This window comes from Polypterus senegalus, chromosome 14 (assembly GCF_016835505.1).
Source record: "Polypterus senegalus isolate Bchr_013 chromosome 14, ASM1683550v1, whole genome shotgun sequence".
NCBI lineage: Eukaryota > Metazoa > Chordata > Cladistia > Polypteriformes > Polypteridae > Polypterus > Polypterus senegalus.
In genome coordinates this window covers 8,038,091-8,057,723 of record NC_053167.1, presented here as the reverse complement: position 1 = coordinate 8,057,723, position 19,633 = coordinate 8,038,091, and the positions used below count along the sequence as shown (strand labels likewise).

At 41.9% G+C, this 19,633-nt stretch overlaps 1 protein-coding gene across 11 annotated transcripts in view; it reads left to right on the top strand.

The window, feature by feature from the left end:
* Positions 1-19,633, top strand: part of ptprt (protein tyrosine phosphatase receptor type T) — a 612,567-nt gene that overhangs the window by 254,782 nt on the left and 338,152 nt on the right. For all 11 annotated transcript variants that reach the window (XM_039734414.1, XM_039734417.1, XM_039734416.1 and 8 more), the window contains exon 7: positions 7,789-8,082. In XM_039734414.1, the coding sequence (XP_039590348.1) occupies positions 7,789-8,082 (294 nt within the window). The remainder of the gene's footprint in view (positions 1-7,788; positions 8,083-19,633) is intronic.

Sequence of the window (19,633 nt, the reverse complement as noted above, 5' to 3'; positions counted from 1 at the left end):
GTACATCTTTGTGTAAACTGAAATACTTTTAAACGTATGTGTTAATGCTAAATTAGTCTATTTTTAAAATACAGTATGGAACTATAGCATAAAAATCACTTGTATGTCTGCATAGCCAATTGGAGTATAAATTACACTGATGCTCACTTCCAAATTCAGCCACTGTCTCCACAAGTGTCCCTGAGCAGGTCTGCTAACTCCTCTAATGATCCCTCCCAAGATCCTTCAGCTTTTTTGCTGGGACCCTAATTTCTAGCATGCCTCTGAGCAAGTCTGCTCACCCTTCAGTGTTGCTCCTTCTCACCTGCCAGCACAACTGACTCCTATTGTGATAACAAGCTGATCTCCTCACCTAAGAGATGCCCAGTTTGACTTTGATCAGACTGCCTCTTGTCTAAGTGTGACTCTGAACAAGTCTCCTGACTCTCTGTATATCCCTTGCATGACCACCTGGGATACCCAGCCCAACACTGAGTCCTGCGGTGGCATAGGACTCCTTCTTTTTCCATCTTTGCCACTTCCTGCCAGTCATCACCTCTAAGCTCAGATATTGGCTGCTATTAAACATGTTTACATTTCCCACATCAGATTCTGGGGAAGTATTGTGGTCATTCTCATTTACCACCAGCTCTTCAGAACAGGTCATCCACCTGAAGCTAAAAATGTTTGGTCCTGGCCAGGACTTGGAAGGGAGACCATCTAGGGAAAAACTAAGGATGCTGCTGGAAGGTGTGTTGGTGAGACCATCAGAGGGCACATACCCTGTCATCTGTATATGGATCCCAATACGCCATTGTAGTGATGAGGACACTTTGCGGTCAATATGGTGTTGTATTTTGGCTGAGATGTACAACTGAGGTCCTAACTCTCTCTGGCTATTAGAGATCTCTGGTTATCTTTCAAAAAGATTAGGGTTTATCCTGATGTCCTGGCTAAATTGCCCATCATGACAACTGGACCTTTAATCATTCCTTGTCTCTAATTGGCTCCCTCTTTCTCACCCTTTTACCACCCAATAGCTAATGTGCAGTGATTGTACTGGTGTGATAATGTAATGGCTATCACATCATTCAGGTGGGTGCTACACATTGGTGATGGTTATAGTGGTCTATGTAAAGTGCTTTGAGATAATGAGAAGAGCACCACATAAATGGAATGAATTCTTCTTCTTCTTCTTCTTCTTCTTCTTCTTATTATTATTATTATTATTATTTAGAACACATACAAGGCTGATTGAATATTTTACTTAGCCAAGGTTTGCTCTTTAGCCCATTGCAAGTGTGCTGGAGCCATGATGAAGATACAGTACTAGAGGCCTTGAGGTGCTACAAGATGCCTTTATCCACCATTGCCTACCAGCCTGCCTCTGCACACCGTCGCTTGTATGCGATTGTGTACGCGCAAAAAGTCTCACACTTGTTTCCCTAAATGAAATTTGCATTCAATCCTCATAAAGTGCAATGAAGAGAATGAAGTCTGAAATGCAAAATCAGAAACGCTGACTTCAAACAGCAAGATTCTGAGTATGAATCTGGCAATTTAATTCAGCAGTGAAGTGAATGAGTATTGCGGGGCAGCCTGGCATGCAGGTGTTGAAGCCTGCTTTGCTGTGCAGTATCTTAGTAACACAATTACTTCTGAATTTATTTATAGGGAATGAATGAAAACAAGGTAAAAAATTCCAATGAGCCTGGTTTTCTCGCCATGAGACATACCGTATGCACACACTTTCTTTTAAAAGTGAGTTGCTTTCCCTGGCAGCCATGCATGAGAATGAGGCAGCTCACAATGTAATTATTCAGACTTCACAATGGGTTATGTTCTAAAGTGTGCAGTGTATTCTCTGGCCCTAAATGGTATATTAACATAACATTTTCAAACCTGCTTAATCCAATTCAGGGTCACTGGCGGCTGGAGCTACAGTGAAGTCATGCAGGAAACCGCCCTGGGACAGGGTACCAGTACATTGCAGGGCCCACTTAGACTTACGCCCAAACAGAGGCCACTCTGAAGTCACTAGTTAGCCTAACATGAATGACAGTCGAATCGGGATGAGGAAGGAAGACCAGAGGATTATCGACACAGACACTCGGGGAGCAGGCAGTTTGCTGACTGACAACACTTGGTGTTAGATGTAAACCCAGGATACTCGATTCATTAAGTAGCAATGCTAACCACTGCACCACAATGCCATCTTTGATCCATAATGATTACAGCAAATTGAACTTGTTAACTCTTTATTTATTTCCTAAACACAGTTTTCTGATTGTCAGCAAGAAGTGTGGAAATCCATCCCAGACAGAGTTGTAGTACATTACAGAATAACACTCATATGAAGCCCCCTCACACTAGAATTAACGTTGACTTACACTTCTGTGCTGTAGATATGTGAATATGATACGACGTCAAGCAAGTTTTACTTGTGTGTCACGCTGCACCGCAGGCACACGCTGGAACGTTAATTGCCAATGTTGGGTAGCATGCAACAAGCAAATGATCCATTAAAAAGCAGAAAGCATTTGCCCTTCAGGATTACCACTTCTTTTGGTTGCACACTTTCTTCCGTAGGCAAACGTTTTTGTCCCTCACATTTTTCCACTTTTTCTTACATGTACAACCTCCAAACCGGATGACAAATGGAAACGCGTTTCAGGAAATATGTAGTTAACAAACTGGCCAATCAGAGTTGTAGTGGTCTGCATAGGTTTCACGTTTTTGAATAGGTGCTTGTCGGGCTATGCTGCAGATATGCTGTAGGCAACGTGGACTATAGTGTAGATTTGACACAGAAGTATAAATCAGCCTTAATATTAGAATGCCCAACCAACATAATTACATGTCTCTGGGTTGCAGAAGTAAGCCGTGGGCAATATACAGCTTGTAGCAGCTGTGAAACGTTAAGATTCTCATTGTGTATAAATGATGATTTGGGACACACCCAGCACTGACCAGTCTATAAAATAAATTGATATTACAAAACAGATTAAAGAGGGCAACCACAACCAAGAAACGATTAACATGTGTGCAAATTTCCACCCAATTACCCCAACGGCGATTTTTACTTAACTAACACTAAACATAATCCATCAAAACATTAAGCACCAAACTGTCAACGATAAAGTCCACAAACAGTCCAATTCCATAGATGCAATGACGATGAAAATGATTTGAGATGCCATATGAACAGTGTCCTGAATGTTATGAAAGTTTTGTCCTACCATGTTGGGACGTGCCCTGTGGTGGGATGGCGCCCTGCCCAGGGTTTGTTTCCTGCCCTGCACCCTGTATTGACTGGGATTGGCTCCAGCAGACCCCCGTGACCCTGTAGTTAGGATATAGCGGGTTGGATAATGGATGGATGGATGTTGGGGTGTAGGTGAAGAATAGCAAATGTTTTAAGAGCAATCCACAGATGAAGACATTTACCAACCCAGATAAAATCACAGGACAAGAACATAAACCCAAAAAGAAAATGGAGATGGGGTGGAGTGCAGAGTGGAGCCACAACAGATGAGTGATTGACCATTTTGCTGGCTTTTTCTGGTGCACCTTTAAAGTCTGCAGCATATCAGCAACCCCTGAAGCAACTCCAAATGCTGCCCAATGTTAAAGTACTACCAGGACTGCTAGGATTTGGGGTTCATTTGTGTAGCACTGCTACACGCTATATACAGGAGCTGGGCTCTTTGAAAACTCTAGCCTTGCTGAATTTAAAATGTCCTTAGCTTCTCAGTTTTCTAAGCAGAGATGTTAAAATGAATGATGATGCATTAGAGAAGGGGTGTGTTTTGTCTTGGTAAAGTTCTTTATTACTCTGCTTTCCCCTTTTGTGTCCTTTAATGTGTAGCCTTTGTCAGAATGCCTCCAATCCCATAGACTCACCAAGGCTTATAAAGTATTGTACTGTACTTTACAACTTCTCCCCACCTTCCCTAATACATCTATAACCTGAGGCAGTTATACAGAGTGAAAGACAAGCAGGAGATAAGTTGCAAATTAAATATTTTTTTATTAATAAAATTCGTAAAATAATAACAATAAGCAAAGTACAAGTGAATATTGGCAACCATACAACCTGATAAATGCTGATGTATAGTTTCAGGCGACACACACGGACTTGTAGTTACTTTAAAAGTCTCTAGTTAAGTCCTCATTTCTAGTCAGCTTTCTTCTGGACTGGCAGATGTCTATCTCAATATGGCTGCTGAGCTCTGCTCTTCAGTATATTGTCCTTTTCATGGTAATGGTGACAGAGAATGAAAGAGAGGGGGAAAGCAAGCAAATGCATAAATTCTCTGTCCAAACCCTTACAACCAATAGGGCATTGTGGTATGAAATGGCCTCTGATTCAAAACCAATCCCAAACAACGATACTTTAGACCAATTGGGGCACACAATACCTTACACACCTGCCCCCAAAACCATTTGTTGAGCTGACACTTGTCAGCTAGGTAGTTTAGCTTCTATGCAAGGGGTTTGGTAGTTGCTTTGCTTACGGCTTTTAGGCTATCATTCCAAACAGTCCTTCTTGCCAAAGCTGGTCTGATGCTCCATCCCACACGCTGCCTTTTCACACCTGCACCCAAGACCATTCGATAAGCTGAAGCTTTCCAGTTAGGCGGCCTTCCTGTCCTGCAGAGAACCATTTGTCAAACCGCTTTTTATGGCACCCTCCCCAAAACGGCAATAGATTCCTAAGTCAGTCCTAAAGACTGGGGTGGTGGGGTCTTTAAACATTAAAGCATTGCTGTTTTAATGAATTAAACACTAATATTAAATATTACGTTTGCTTTGTCTGACTTACAAATAAAGACATACAAAATATTTATCAATTTATACACACAATTTCACACAACAACAACCTAAGCAATCGACTCATCCTCTTTGTTCTCTGGCAAGCTTACAATTACCAGGGTATGTCTGCTTTATACATTTGTGAAAATTAATTTATTACAGAAATCAGCCAATTGTTTAAAAATGCATTTATTTGGAAATGATATACTGTATGAATCAGACTGAACACTTAAGTGCTGCCTCTCTTTTTGTTTTAGGTAAAAAAGGAGGCCAAACTGTCATCTTGTGTACTACAGCTCGTCTAGTATAAAACATTTGAAACATTTGAACATCTTTTTCGCTATACAATCTCATTGCCGTTTTCTTGTTTATAAAATACTAGGGGGTTCGCCCGCGGCCTTGGCTACGCGCCAGCCACTTCGCGTCTCTGCTGCTCGTGTTGCTGAATGCACCCCAAGGAGATGCGGTCGCTCCTCCGAAACCTCCTCTTAAATTCTGATACAATGGGAAACAAATACAATTTTTTTTAACCTCCTCTTTGCTTGATCAGCTGCTGGATTGCTGCTGCTGCCATGCCGCGTGATCTGCATCTCGTGTGGTGCTTCGAACATTTAAAAGCCTGCACAGCAGCTGTCCTACTCTTTGTTTTTTATTGCCGGCCCTTGGTGTGGTTAAATCTCTTGGCACAAAGTCTCATCTTACAGGATGTGAACTCTTGATTTTTTTAGTTTACAATTTAAAAATGGAATAAGAATCTGAAAATCTAACAACATCACATTAAAAGTTCGATAAATTCTGAAAAGAATAATACCAAACATATATATGTAGGTTTTAAAATAAGCCTGATTTAAAAAGACATAAAATTGTTGCACAAAATTGTTGCACTTTTAGGCTTAGGATTTTATATATATACTGTATATTTATATATACTGCTCACATAAATAAAAGGAACACTTTTGAATCCGAGTATAGCATAAAGCCAATGAAACTTATGGGATATTAATCTGGTCAGTTAAGTAGCAGAGGGGGTTGTTAATCAGTTTCAGCTGCTGTGGTGTTAATGAAATTAACAAGAGATGCAATGGAGGGGCAACAATGACATGACCCCCAAAACAGGAATGGTTGAACAGGTGGAGGCCACTGACATTTTTCCCTCCTCATCTTTTCTGACTGTTTCTTCACTAATTTTGGATTTGGCTACAGTCAGTGTCACTACTGGTAGCATGAGGCCATACCTGGACCCTACAGAGGTTGCACAGGTAGTCCAACTTCTCCATGATGGCACATCAATACGTGTCATTGCCAGAAGGTTTGCTGTGTCTCCCTGCACAGTCTCAAGGGCATGGAGGAGATTCTAGGAGACAAGCAGTTACTCTAGGAGAGATGGACAGGGTCTTAGAAGGTCCTTAACCCATCAGCAGGACCAGTATCTGATCCTTTGGGCAAGGAGGAACAGGATGAGCACTGCCAGAGCCCTACAAAATGACCCCAACACGCCAGTGGTGTGAATGTCTCTGACCAAACAATCAGAAAAAGACTTCATGAGGGTGGCCTAAGGGCCTAATGTCCTCTAGTGGGCCCTGTGCTCACTGTCCAGCAACGTGGAGCTCGATTGGCAATTGCCAAAGAATACAAGATTTGGCAAGTCCACCACTGGTGTCTTTTGCTTTTCACAGATGAGAGCAGGATCACCTTGAGCACATGTGACAGACGAGAAGGGTCTGGAGAAGCAGTGGAAAACATTATGGTGTCAGTAACATCGTTTAGCATGAGTGATTTTGTGGGGGGTCAGTGATGGCCTGTGGAGGCATATCAATGGAGGGACGCACAGACCTCTGCAGGCTAGATAATGGAACCTTGACTGCCATTAGGTATCAGGATGAAATCCTTGGACCCATTGTCAGATCCTATGCAAGTGCAGTGAGTACTGGGTTCCTTGTGGTGCTTGACAATGCCCAGCCTCATGTGGCAAGAGTATGCAGGCAGTTCTTGGAGGATGAAGGAATTGATGCCATTGACTGGCCCCCACGCTCACCTGACCTTAATCCAATAGAACGCCTCTGGGACATTATGTTTCGGTCCATCCGACACCACCAGGTTGCACCCAAGACTGTCCAGGAGCTCAGTGTTGCTCTGGCCCAGATCTGGGAGAAGATCCCCCAGGACACCCCAATTTTGTCAGGCATGCACACAAGCATGTGGGGGGCATACAAACTACTTAGTACGATTTTGAGTTGCTGCAATGAAATTTTGGCAATATGGATTAGCCTTCCTCATCATTTTTTCACATTGATTTTCGGGGTGTCATTGCAATCAACCCTCTGTAGGTTGATAATTTTAATTTCCATCAAACATTGTGGCATCCTTTCATTCCTAACACATTACCCAGTCCATATCAGTATAGATATCCAGTATGATTTTTTTTCCCATTGAGATGTGATGTGTTTTCAAAGTGTTCCTTTAATTTTTTTGACCAGTTTTTATATATATATATATATATATATATATATATATATATATATATATATTATTTGTAAATCAAGGGACAGACTAGCCTGTAGTCCAGAAATCCCTTTGAGAAAATTGTATCCTACTCTAGATGTACATACAGGTTGGGGCTAAAAAGGTTTTCTTGGCTAGGAGGCCATTGAACTTGGAGTTGGGAGTAAAGCTTGACAAAGGTTCACCTGGTGGGCCATGGAGAGGCCAGGTGTCTTTCAGCTAGCATTAGAGTTAGCAAAAAGAAATGTGTTGATATTGTGTTGAGGTGGGAAAGTGCTGTAGGAACTTTATTAGATGCTCGGGGTCTTCTGTCTGTCAGGACTTTGAAGGCTATTAGGTTTATATGTATCTTTTATGTCTTTTCTCGGTTCAGGGGCATATCAGTTTACCGATTGCACATACTGATTATTCTTCACAACTGTCAGCATCTGTCACACTGATTAGTGGACGTTTTTGTTAAAAAATGTTTTCTTTGTCTTTTATTTTTCCCAGCTCCGCCGACCCCAATTGCTCCCCCTGAGCTCTTGGCTGTAGGTGCTACCTACCTGTGGATCAAACCCAATGCCAACTCGATCATTGGGGATGGGCCCATTATTCACAAGGAAGTGGAGTATCGTACCACCACTGGGAACTGGGTCGAGTCCCACACTGTAGATTCACCCACTTACAAGCTGTGGCATCTGGACCCAGACGTGGAGTATGAAATTAAAGTCCTGCTAACTCGACCTGGAGATGGAGGCACTGGGCCACCTGGCCCTCCACTGATCACCCGAACAAAGTGTGCTGGTAAGTTGCTGCTGCCACCTTCTAACTGTGGAAAGCCATATTTTACCACAGTAGTTTTCTGTAAGCCTTGTGTCTTGTCGAAGAGTTTTACTGAAGAGTGAATCACCACTTGGCACTATACAGTATAAAGGGTCTCATTTCCACTAATTAGGTTTGGCTGCAGAATGTGTTAATGCTACAAATCAGTTTATGAAAAACAGGAAAGGAATGCAATTATTAGCATATTGTGGGGCATAGCAGAACTTGGTGTGTTGCAGTAAGATATCTATTTATTGGTTAATTAATTACAGTAAGTTCCTTAATGGCATTTCCACAGTTACTCTTTGGCTGCCTCTAGTACGTGTCGGAGCTGTCAAAATTATGCAGTGTTGAATTTTCACTCACCCTTTCAGTCTTGACATATGTCCGCCTAGCAGCCAAAAGTGACACGTCTCTTCTGACACTCTCGAAATGACAGACCAGCAAGGGTTGACCACACTTTCAGCAGTACGGACAGCATCCACCTAACTATCTCCAAAAACTGCTGTCTTTAAAATTTCATTTTTTTATATCTTTGCAGTTTGTGGCTTGTTTTAAGTAACTTGCAAAGCAGAATCCGGTCTGGCCTAAATTCCCTTTTACACAAAGCCCATGAATTGAAATAGCATTGGTTTGAACAAAGCACAATAGTATCCCTGCTCACCAGACTGAAGACCTTGCTGCTCATTGGATGTGGTCAGTTGTGTGCAGTCCTCATTAGAAAGCCCAGTGGTGATTCTATTCCAGATGTTTTCGGGTGATCTGCGGCAGGTGCACAGGGCAGCAAGCCTACCAAAGATCTGGCTGGCAATTTATCACTAATAACTTGGCAGCAGGAGCATGAAAGCAGAATGTCACTATTTAGTAAGTAGAATGAACATTAATGAAGTGATGTTTAGGCACAGCACCGCTGTACAGTAATCATAATAATAAGTTTTGAGTTTGGTTATTTAGGGAAGAATCCTGGATTGTATTCTGTCTGTCATGCACACATCATTGTTTTAGATCATACAGAAAAAGACATCTTCAAGAAAATCCTTAGTTACATACTAGCCTCAGGGTGTAACCTTACCTCCACTTAGCTAGCAAACGAGAAAACTACTTAACGGATTTAGATTGGGCTTTTTTCTAGAATTTGCTGGAACATTCCGGTTGATTTTGTGACCACTCTCAATTTATTTGTGCTAATCTGAGGCAGTGGCTGCAGGCTGAGGAGAGGTTAAGCATGACGTCAGGAGTAGGGAGCCAGGCAGGGCAGTCCTCACTCACACACAAGCCTCTCTTCAAGTCTTTCTGCCTGTCGCCATGTTTTGGAGTGTACATTGCCTCCGCTTAGCTAGTGATACCTGTTTGTTTATTGATTTTTAAAATTTGGCCTGTTTCATAACTATGTGGGCGGAGCCGTGTGGGACAGCTAGTGTTTAATACTTTAAGGTTTGGGGTTGGGTTTTGTCCTGGACCAATCATATTTTTTTGTTTCTTTTTTAATATTGATTTAAGTCATTTTAACATATTAATTTCCTTGAGAATTGTTTCTAAAAACCCTTATCACTGCTGAATATTTCTATATAAGTTTTATTGTTATAACTTGTATTATAATAAAATTTTGATTTCTTGGTTTTTAGGTCTTCATTGCATTTTCTATTGTTTGTTAAATTGTTTTAAAGTTTCTACTTTATTAAATTTGTATTTTTATTTAAAAGTAATTATGTTGTGTTTTAATACAAATGATGCTCTGTTTAATATTTGGGATGGGGTTAGGATAGGGTTATTACCAATGGGTGTCAATAGAATATCACAGTTCACCTAAGTATTGTTACTGCCTATGTGCCCCCCTTTATGAACACAGTCGACCCCTGCTCAAATGAATACTTCCATCAGGATAACATGCCATGTTACAAAACACAAACATGGCAGTGGCTTCAGTTTACTTCAGTAGCCTACCCAGTGTGCAGAGCGCTTTTGGGATGAGGTGGAATAGGACATTCACAGCATGAATGTATGGCGGAAAAATCTGCAGAGATTGCATGAGGCAAATGAGTTGGCTTGGACCAGAATCCTTAAGGAATAATTGCAGGATTTTTATTATTCCATGCCTTCAAGTATTCAAGTTGTTCTGAAGTTGAAACGGGATGCTACCCACTACTAGATAGACCCAGAAAAGACCTACTAAAGTAAATCCAAACTTTGGTTTCAGAATATTGAAGGGGTGTAAACTGAAAAGTACGAGCCTCTTATAGGAATGGATCCAAAAGAAAGAAACCAAGATGCAGGTGTGAAGAGTGTAGAATAACCAAATCTGATGAGTGGATTCCAAGTGATCTTAATTGAGAAGAAAAGTAATAAAAAACACCCATCATCAGCTTTAGGATAGTAACATCTACCAGAATCTGACTGAAAGGTGTAGATACTTCAAATGGCAAGATCAGGTGAAGGCCAGTAACATGGATGAAGAGTCCCGTGAGACGTGACAAGATCAAATTATTATTAATATATCAGTAACGGTACACTGCTATAATGATAACGTACAGTGAAAACACTTGACTTGAGCGTTCATACTCTTTCTCTGTGCGTTTAGCATTCGTTTACTCGGAGGTAAAGCAGCTCTTCTTTTCTCCACCATAGCGGCCTGCTTCTTCCCTTCTTTCGTCGGCATCTTTTTGCTTTAAAACTGATTAAGTCTGTGTTTGTGTTGCAATTACTTAGTACGTTTTATTTAATTTTTCACTTAAGCTTTCACTTAAGTCTTTAATCTGCCTCAAGAATGATTTAAGATATGAAGAGGTTGGGGATGTAACAGCGAAGGTGGTAAGGATGAGAACAGTGCCCGTACACATGTGCCGCATGGCCGCCCTGCCGAGAGTTCATTCTAGAATTAATTAAAATAAAAATAAAAAGAGGAATAACCTTGGAGGTCATTCATCACCCCAAAAATGGATAGTAGACATCACTTAGTATATGTGTACTAAATTTCTGATCAATAGTTCAAATGGTTTGCGAGATAAAGGTGATTTAAAATTCTGGACAGACAAATGAAACGGTAGCGTATTATATAAGAAGACTAGCAAAATACTCACGCTTCGCAGAGGAGAAGTAGTGTGTTAAAGAAGTTATGAAAAAGAAAAGGAAACATTTTAAAAATAATGTAACATGATTGTCAATGTAATTGTTTTGTCACTGTTATGAGTGTTGCTGTCATCAAGGATTTGATTATCATTATTTCTTTCAATCAGGTTCGTATTTGGAGGGCATGTTGTGTTCAAGTTACATTCCATGTTTGTCAACCGTTGTAAAGATAACAGGTTTCATTCATCGAAGTGTTCACTACCCAAATCAGTACGTGTGAATCTAAGATGTTTAACAGGCATTCCCGGTATTAAGTTGTGGAATTTGCCTGCGAATATTTAGCAACAGCGTGTCTATGAACTTGTGGAATTGCCTGTGAGTATTTAGCGACAGCGTCTCTATTATCTTGTGGATTTGCTTGCGAGTATTTAGCGGCAGCGTCTCTATGAACTTGTGGATTTGCCTGTCAGTATTTAGCAGCAGCGTCTCTATTAAGTTGTGGATTTGCCTGCAAGTATTTAGCTACAGCGTGTCTATTAACAAGGGTATGGTTGGAACGGTAAATGAAATGGGTACCTGAACAGTAAACTAAGTCCAAAATACCTACACAATAACTATAATCGTAATAAACGAACAATAAAACAGCGGAGAAGCCGTGGATTAAATAAAAAGGCTGCAGTTATCAGCAAGGAGACATGAATACCGTGGCGAAGCAAGGAAGGGAATGAAGAGACCGGAGCGACTGACGGCCTTATATGGGCAGGCAGCCAATTACGTGGGAGGCGTGGTGATGGGTGACGCAACTCCGCCTCACACGGTGACTGAGCTGCAGGCTATGGACGTATATATGTACGCAAGTAGGATTCAGTTATGACCGTTATGCGTAGAATTTCAAAATGAAACCTGGCCAACTTTTGTAAGTAAGCTGTAAGAAATGAGCCTGCCAAATTTCAGCCTTCTACCTACACGGGATGTTGGAGAATTAGTGATGAGTCAGTGAGTCAGTCAGTGAGTCAGTCAGTCAGTCAGTGAGTCAGTGAGGGCTTTGCCTTTTATTAGTATAGATATTTGGCTGTTGCCTTTGTCCAGGGCAACTAACACGGTCCGAATCTTAGTTGTCTACATACTTTTTTGACAATTCTGCTTTAATGACACACGGTGACTCAGAGGCAAGAACTGAAATGGCAGTTTTGTGGTATAAAGTCCAGTGCCTTAGCCATCATATCCACCTGTTCACCTAGATAACAATGAGTTAAGTCTGAAAAGGCAGTGAAATGGCAGGATCAGACTCCAATGAGGAAGACTTGCAGGGTGTTAACGTAGAAGCAGGATACTGATTTATGGGACAGAGATCTAATAGGATTCATTTTTTAAAGCTGCATAGCATGGCGGGCTGGCAGGCTCCAGCCTCATGTAGGCAGAGCTGCAGGACAGAAAGATGTGACAAGACTGGGCTCCTAGGAAGTGTAAAACTGCAGACGGCGGCTGACAAGGCTTGACAATGGGTGTTATGAATGCGCACAGCTCTGTCTGGCCCATTTTTCTCCCTCCTCACAATGTTAATGAGATTGGCTCAGGAGGGCTGTTTGGCTGAACTAGACAGACAGAGTTGGGTTTCGCAGCAAGGCCCCCTGTGGATTCCTAGATAATGTTTCAAAAGATGCTAAACACTTGCCGGAGCAGAGGGTCATATTTTAGAAGTGTGTTTCTCAAACTCCCTTCTGAGCGGAATTTTAATTCAAACATGCAGAGGATGCGGAGGCATCCAGACTTCCCAGGAGGCTGACAAGTGAAGTTTCAGATTGAGGGCACAAGCGAGGCCAGTGCCATCATGAGGAAGAATGCTTTTACTCTAAGCAGCTGAGACATGATTTACACATTAGGACCAAAATGTGACACCTAACTTCATGTCTTTCATTAATTCCGCCCACTCTATGATTATGATGCCCGCCTATATTAATTATGTGGCAATTATCAGTGCATATTTGTCCAGGCGTGTCTCACTGATCCTGGATCAGATATTTTGCATCTTTTCTTTAGTATACATCATTCTTGGCGGAGTGTCTCCTGTGTCATTTATTTTTAATAATACACACACACACATAAAGTATAATGCCACATACTGTACTTGACATATGTAAAAACAACTGGCACCACATACGGTTGGCACTACTGTAGTGGCTTAAGGATTGGAAGAGGATGGTGTGAGTCTCCTTTTCTTTATGAGTATAGCAAAAATATTTAAGAAGAATGATCAGATTGCTTTTGGCTATAGAACAGATAATGTGCTATGAATGCATGGCCCTGTAAAGAGAGGAGTTGTAGTGACTTCCCGGGTGGTTAGCACATTAAAATGTTGTAGTTCCTATTAGGCTAACCATGATGGAACTTTAAGAGAATACAACATGGTTAGTTCTGCTCTCTCATTGCCCTGTGAGACCAAGGTTTGAATCCCAATTTGGGTACCATTACTGTAAAGTTTCCATGTTGTCTCACAGGCTTTGTGAATTTTCCCTAGTTATCCCAAAGATGTGCAGGTTAGGTTGATTGGTGACTCAAACCAGACCTTGTATGACTGAGTGCGGTCAAGTTCTTACAGCATGTGTGCTCACCTCCCAATGGACTGGTGTTCCTTTAGGATTTGGATCTGATGCTTCTGGCATAGGCTTCTGCTTCCCATCTCTCTTTAGTGGAGTAAATGGCTGGGGAAAGAGGATCGTAAGGATGAATGTTCATGAAAGGTCAGTGAAGAGATTCATTAATTAATTCATTTTCCACAGTTTGAGGTGCCACAGACTTAGCATTGAGGCCCATATGTCCCTTTTACCAGCCACACTTGCCAACTCATATTGTGAGATCCCAAAGTGTTCCAGATCATCAGGAAGATATAATCCCTCAGTGATACTCAGGGTCTCCTCCCAGCTGGTCATGCCCATAAAGCCTCCTCAGGGAGGCATCTGTGTGGCATTTTTATTAGATGTATCTTAATTGGCTGCTCTCAATGTGGAGGGTCAGTGTCTCTATTCCTAACCTTTCCCAGATTACTGTGCTTCTCATCCTGTCTCTAAGGGAGAGCCCAGCCAAAATGCGGAGAAAGCTCATTTCAGCCACTTACACTTGCACTCTCATCATTTTGATCATTATCCAACGCTCATGACCCTGGGTGAGAGTAGGATTTTAAATTGACTGGTAAATAAAGAGAATTGCCTTTTGGCTGAGCTCTTTAGTCACCACTACGGACCGGTAGTGGTCACATAATTGCGATTGACTCCCCAACCTGTCTGACGGTCTCACCACCCCTTTTCCCTTCACTCGTGAACAAGACCCCAAGATACTTAAACTCCTCCCACTCAGAGAGGACAATCCACCTTTTTCCAGGCCAGAATCTTGGCCATGAATTTAGGGGTGCTGATCCTCATCCCTGTAGCTTCACATTCTTTTGCAGACCATCCCAGTTCACAGCCTGATGAAACCAACAGGGTCACATCATCTGCAAAACAAAGTGACACAAAAATGGACGTGCGTATTCGCTAGTGTATGAATCATATTTTACTATGGAGGACAGCAAACAGTTTATCATTTATACATGATTAGGTTGAGAAGACAAACATAATAAAAGCCAAATGGGTTGCTTTCGCTGTTTTCACAGCTTTGCTGGCACTAGGAGATGTGAGGGGATAAGAAAGGAGCCAGCAATGATGGGACCGTGAGTGTTGTCACTGCCGTAGCTCTCCTCCACTGTTGCTTTGCCATGTTGCTGGTACTGACTGATGACTGCAGCACTCAGCCCATACGTATAGGCAAGAAACAACAAGAATTCTGATCTGACCCTTCTCATTGATGTCACATGGCCACAAATCGGATACATATCTGATCTAGGACCACATGTGAAAGTGACTCAAATCTGATTTCAAAATATTGAATTTCCGTGTCCCCATAGTGCTGAAATCATCAGATCTGTGTCACGTTAAGGCAAGAAAATCTGATTTGAGTTGCTTTGGCCTGTTAATGTGAATGTAGATCTCCTATCAGGTCTCTTCTTTGGCTCTTTGGCCCAGAAAGTGTGTGTGAGAGGCTCTCATCATCATGTAGTGTTTCTAACAGTTTGCACCAGCAGGCTGGAAAAATGATTGACGTGTAGCTTACAGTTATTTTGTTTTGTATTCTTATGATGATGCTGTATATTAAAGGTGCTATAAGTGAATTGCCCAGTTTTCATGGGCAATGTGGGATATGAATGCCTTGCGCTAAAATACATGGGCACTGTGGTTGGGCGGTGGGAGGACAGACGGGAAACAGTCGGAATATTGGGACACCAACCGGGTCGTCCCTTTTAATCGTTCCGATACAAACAGACAAAATATAAATAAAAAGTAACGAAAATAGTGCTTCAGCCCTGTCCCGAACAGAGACCTCTTTCAGAACAATCAGTCCTTTTAAGAGTCATGTGCTCTGCTTGCGGTTCGTTCCAGTCTCCCGGCAAAAGCCATCTTTCTCTTTGCCGGTGCTTCCTTTATAGGGAAGGGGTGGGGTTAAGTGCCATTGCTGGGTGGCTTCTTGGAGCTGTGAGGGAAGAAGAAGAACAGGACAAGGTCAGTGGTAGCCCCCCCTCCCGTCTCGGCGGTACCTTTCCCTGGTTCTTAGAGGAGTCCTTTGACGGCCATGCGTGACAGCACTTAAAATTCAGGTGTATACCACTCGGAGTCCAAACAAAGACTATGAGTTTAAATGTGGCGTACAGTAGTGTACAGTGACTGAGTATGATCGGGGAGAATTAGAAGGTGTACTTCATCAAAAATAATATAAGAATTAACATTATTGCAAAAATATTTAAGCTCTTTCTTGTTACCACATTTTTAAATGCATTTGCCAATTTTGCAAGCATACTTATTTGCCTCCTTGCTCAGTTTTTTAATCTTCATGTTACACGAGCCATTTGTTTTGATTCCACAGCTATATCCTCTGTGCTTTCTTTTTTATTGCCAGCTGCTTTACTGCATGCGGTGTCTATTGGCTAGGCTCATTTAGTCCACTGCTATTATAAATCTATTGATTTATCGCATCGTCTTTGTTTGCACGTGTCTGCCTCATCCTGTCCAGGAGGAGTCCTGCGTAGCTTTGCCTTGAGCTTCTTCACCTCAAAAAAATGAAAAGCTGCAGGATGAGACACCTGGAAACCCTGCTGCCTGGCGACTTGCTGACTTCAGTGATAATTGGAAAGCTGTTTTTTTTTTTTAATAAACTGCAAAAATGGAATAGTAGAGAGTAAGTGGAGAAAAAAAAAAAAGCAATTTGAGTTATAATTATTTACACCGCGGGTCGCATGTAAAACAAGCCAAGGAGAAAAAAAGCACACTTCATTAGATAATCTGGCAGATAATCGCATGCAGCCCCAATTTTCTCTAATTATACCAATATGTCATTTTCTGCCTTCTTGGTTTTTCCGCCATTCCAGTTGCTTGAGTAGATAAACAAGTGGAAGGCAGCTGGATGCAGAGGCTGAATGGCAGCCACAGGAGGGGTTGGGATAGCGCGGGTACATTTTGTGTGCATCTGTCTGTCCATCTACCACTGAAGACGCGGTATGGGTGGGAGGCGGTGTGCATTCCCTCATTGGCAGAGGTTGGGGTGGTGGAGGATCAATCTGAGGGGCAAGTTTACTGGATTTTTTTCTTGGCTCACTCACTCTCAGTTCCAATTTCTTTATGATTGCTTTGTGAAACACTTCATGTTAGTGCTGCTTGGGAAAGGTAACAGCCACTGACGTATTGATTATAGCATGTCACAAGGCTCGTCAAGTCAGCACACTGCTCGCGTCTGTCACAACAGCAGGGTCATCATTTACATCCTGTTTGCCTTTAACTTGTTTCGGCTGCTTTGGTTCAGATGCCTTGCACTAGTTTCTCTTGGAGCTGTGGTCCTGTGCTGTTTGCTTTGTGCCACAGCTATGTAGGTGACAGGCCTGGTTCAGTGGAGCGGAACTAGAGCGAGCTAATCAGTCTCTTACGGGCTGGCGTTGAAGTGAAATGTTTCACCTTGTCACTTTTCCTTATGAGAGCTACTGCTATTTCACCTCTTCCTTATTATTCAATGGAACTATTAATCATTCAATCAATCTATACTTTATATAACCCCCATTAACATGATGTATCATTCCAAAGAAATCTGATGAGCAAGCAATATTAAAATACAGTTTTTTTTATCTTCCTGCAGGCTTTATAACAGCTACACTACTGGTCAGTTTTTCAGTTTTGATGGAAATGCACGCAGTTTACTGTCTTAATGTTTCATGAAATCAAGGCATAGACCAAATTATTAAGGAATTATCAAGGAATCATTAAGTGTACAAGATTTTATTCAGATTTTTGATCCATCAAAGTAGCCACTGTGTAATGAACAGCCTCGACGCACACAAAATGGTTTGGGGCAGCCACCCATTGTCCCTGGCTGCAAATGGGTTTCAAATTGGCATTCATGTGTATGGAATTAAGTCCTGAACTAAACTGCTGTTAAGCAGGAAAGGCTTTAAAGGGTCCGGACCGGAAGTGACATCATCTTGGCGCCGGAGCCGGAAGTGGCATCGTTCTTAGTCGTTGTCAATGTGGAATCAGACCAGATTTCCCATGTTTGGTCTGCAGAAATAACAGAATTAGGTTTAGTGTACCTGGCCTGGAGTTGAATTACCTTCACATGGTTGCTTCATCTCCCTCCTAGTCGTGTGTGTGTGACACCACCTTTATGCTAATATATATATATATAACAATCAAACTGTGGAAACCCTTTTGATTTAGAATGCCAGTCACTCTGTGCAAGTCACAAAACTCCACCTCCTACAAACGAACCCTAGACCATCACACTTCCTGCTCCATGTTTGATAGTTGGTGTCACACACTGAGGAACCATCCTTTCACCAACTTGGTGGCGCACAAACACCTAGTGTAATGAGCTGAAGATTTCATATTTTGATTCATCGGTCCATTAGATTTTCTCTTAGTCTGCAGTAGTCCACTGTCAGTATTTCAAGGCCCTATTTTGTCCTTTAAGGACATCCACTCGCCCGGTCAAACCTGCAGCACAAAGTCTCCTCTTCGCAGTAAAGACTGAGACTTGCTCTTCTTGACCACTGTTGAGCTGTGCTTGAAGCCGGTGTGCTGTGAAGTTCCTACCACACAAGCTGGTGACCCTCACAAACTTGTCTTCTGATTGGGTTGTGACTTTGGGTCTACCAGGTATCTTCCTATCAGAGTTTCTTTCAGTTTCCAATTGTCTTTGGATTGTGTAGGACACCAACTCATGAACACTTTGATTTTTTTCGTCTGTTTCTCTAAATGAAAAGCCTACACTTCTAAGGGTAATATTTTCAATTTGTTATTTGCCATTTACTTTCCATTATGACTGGTATATTGTCCAAGTAGTACTTCAGAGGGTGTGGTAACACAGTTTGTTCCAACTCTGCTTTAAGAAGGACAGAGAGGCTCAATTTACTTTAATTGCTGCCGAACATTTGTAGGTTGTAACCTATTAGCTGTTTCCAGAAGAAGGCCCATTTTTGATATTCTGATTTTTTTTTTTTTTAAGATTTTGCTAACCTAAACATTAAATTTAAACTTCTGTTAGTTTATTGCTTACCTTTTCACCATTTTAGGTCATTTGTTGCTTTTCAACTGATTAAAAATGGAAAAACGAGGTGTTGTAAAAGTTTTGGCTAGTAGTGTATATGCTGATGTTTTCTAGTGCTGGATTAAAATATTAAATCCCTTAATGATGAATTGGGCAAAATAGGTATAGAAAATCAATGGATGTGTGGATGAAAGCATTAGAGTTGGTGACCGGAGGCTGGTCCTCAAAGAGTAAAGCTCACTCAGATTCAGATTTCTTAATTTGCACATTTCAGTCCACAACTGGCATATGCTAACTTCCATCCATCTTCTAACACAGGGGTCTGCTGGAGCCAATCCCAGCCAACACAGGAACCAATCCTGGGCAGGGTGCCAACCCACCGCAGGACACACACAAACACACCCACACACCAAGCACACACTAGGGCCAATTTAGAATCGCCAATCCACCTAACCTGCATGTTTTTGGATTGTGGGAGGAACCCGGAGCACCGGAGGAAACCCACGCAGACATGGGAACCCAGGGAGCGAACCTGGGTCTCCTAACTGCGAGGCAGCAGTGCTACCACTGCACCACCATGCCACCCTATGCTAACTTTGTTGTCCAAAAAAATCCACCAGGATTCAGGCAGGATCTGTTGAGGCAAGCAGCATATCTCAGCAAATGGTTGGACAAATCCATCTCCAACGTCCACCTCATACCCTCCAGAGGACTCTTTTCCAGGATGCTGAACAGCTTTCAGGAAGTTTATTTTTTCATAGTAATTGTCAATAACGCACATATCTTTAGTTGTCAGATTATGAATGAACTAAAATAAATGTATGTGAAGGCAGCAAGATGACGTAGA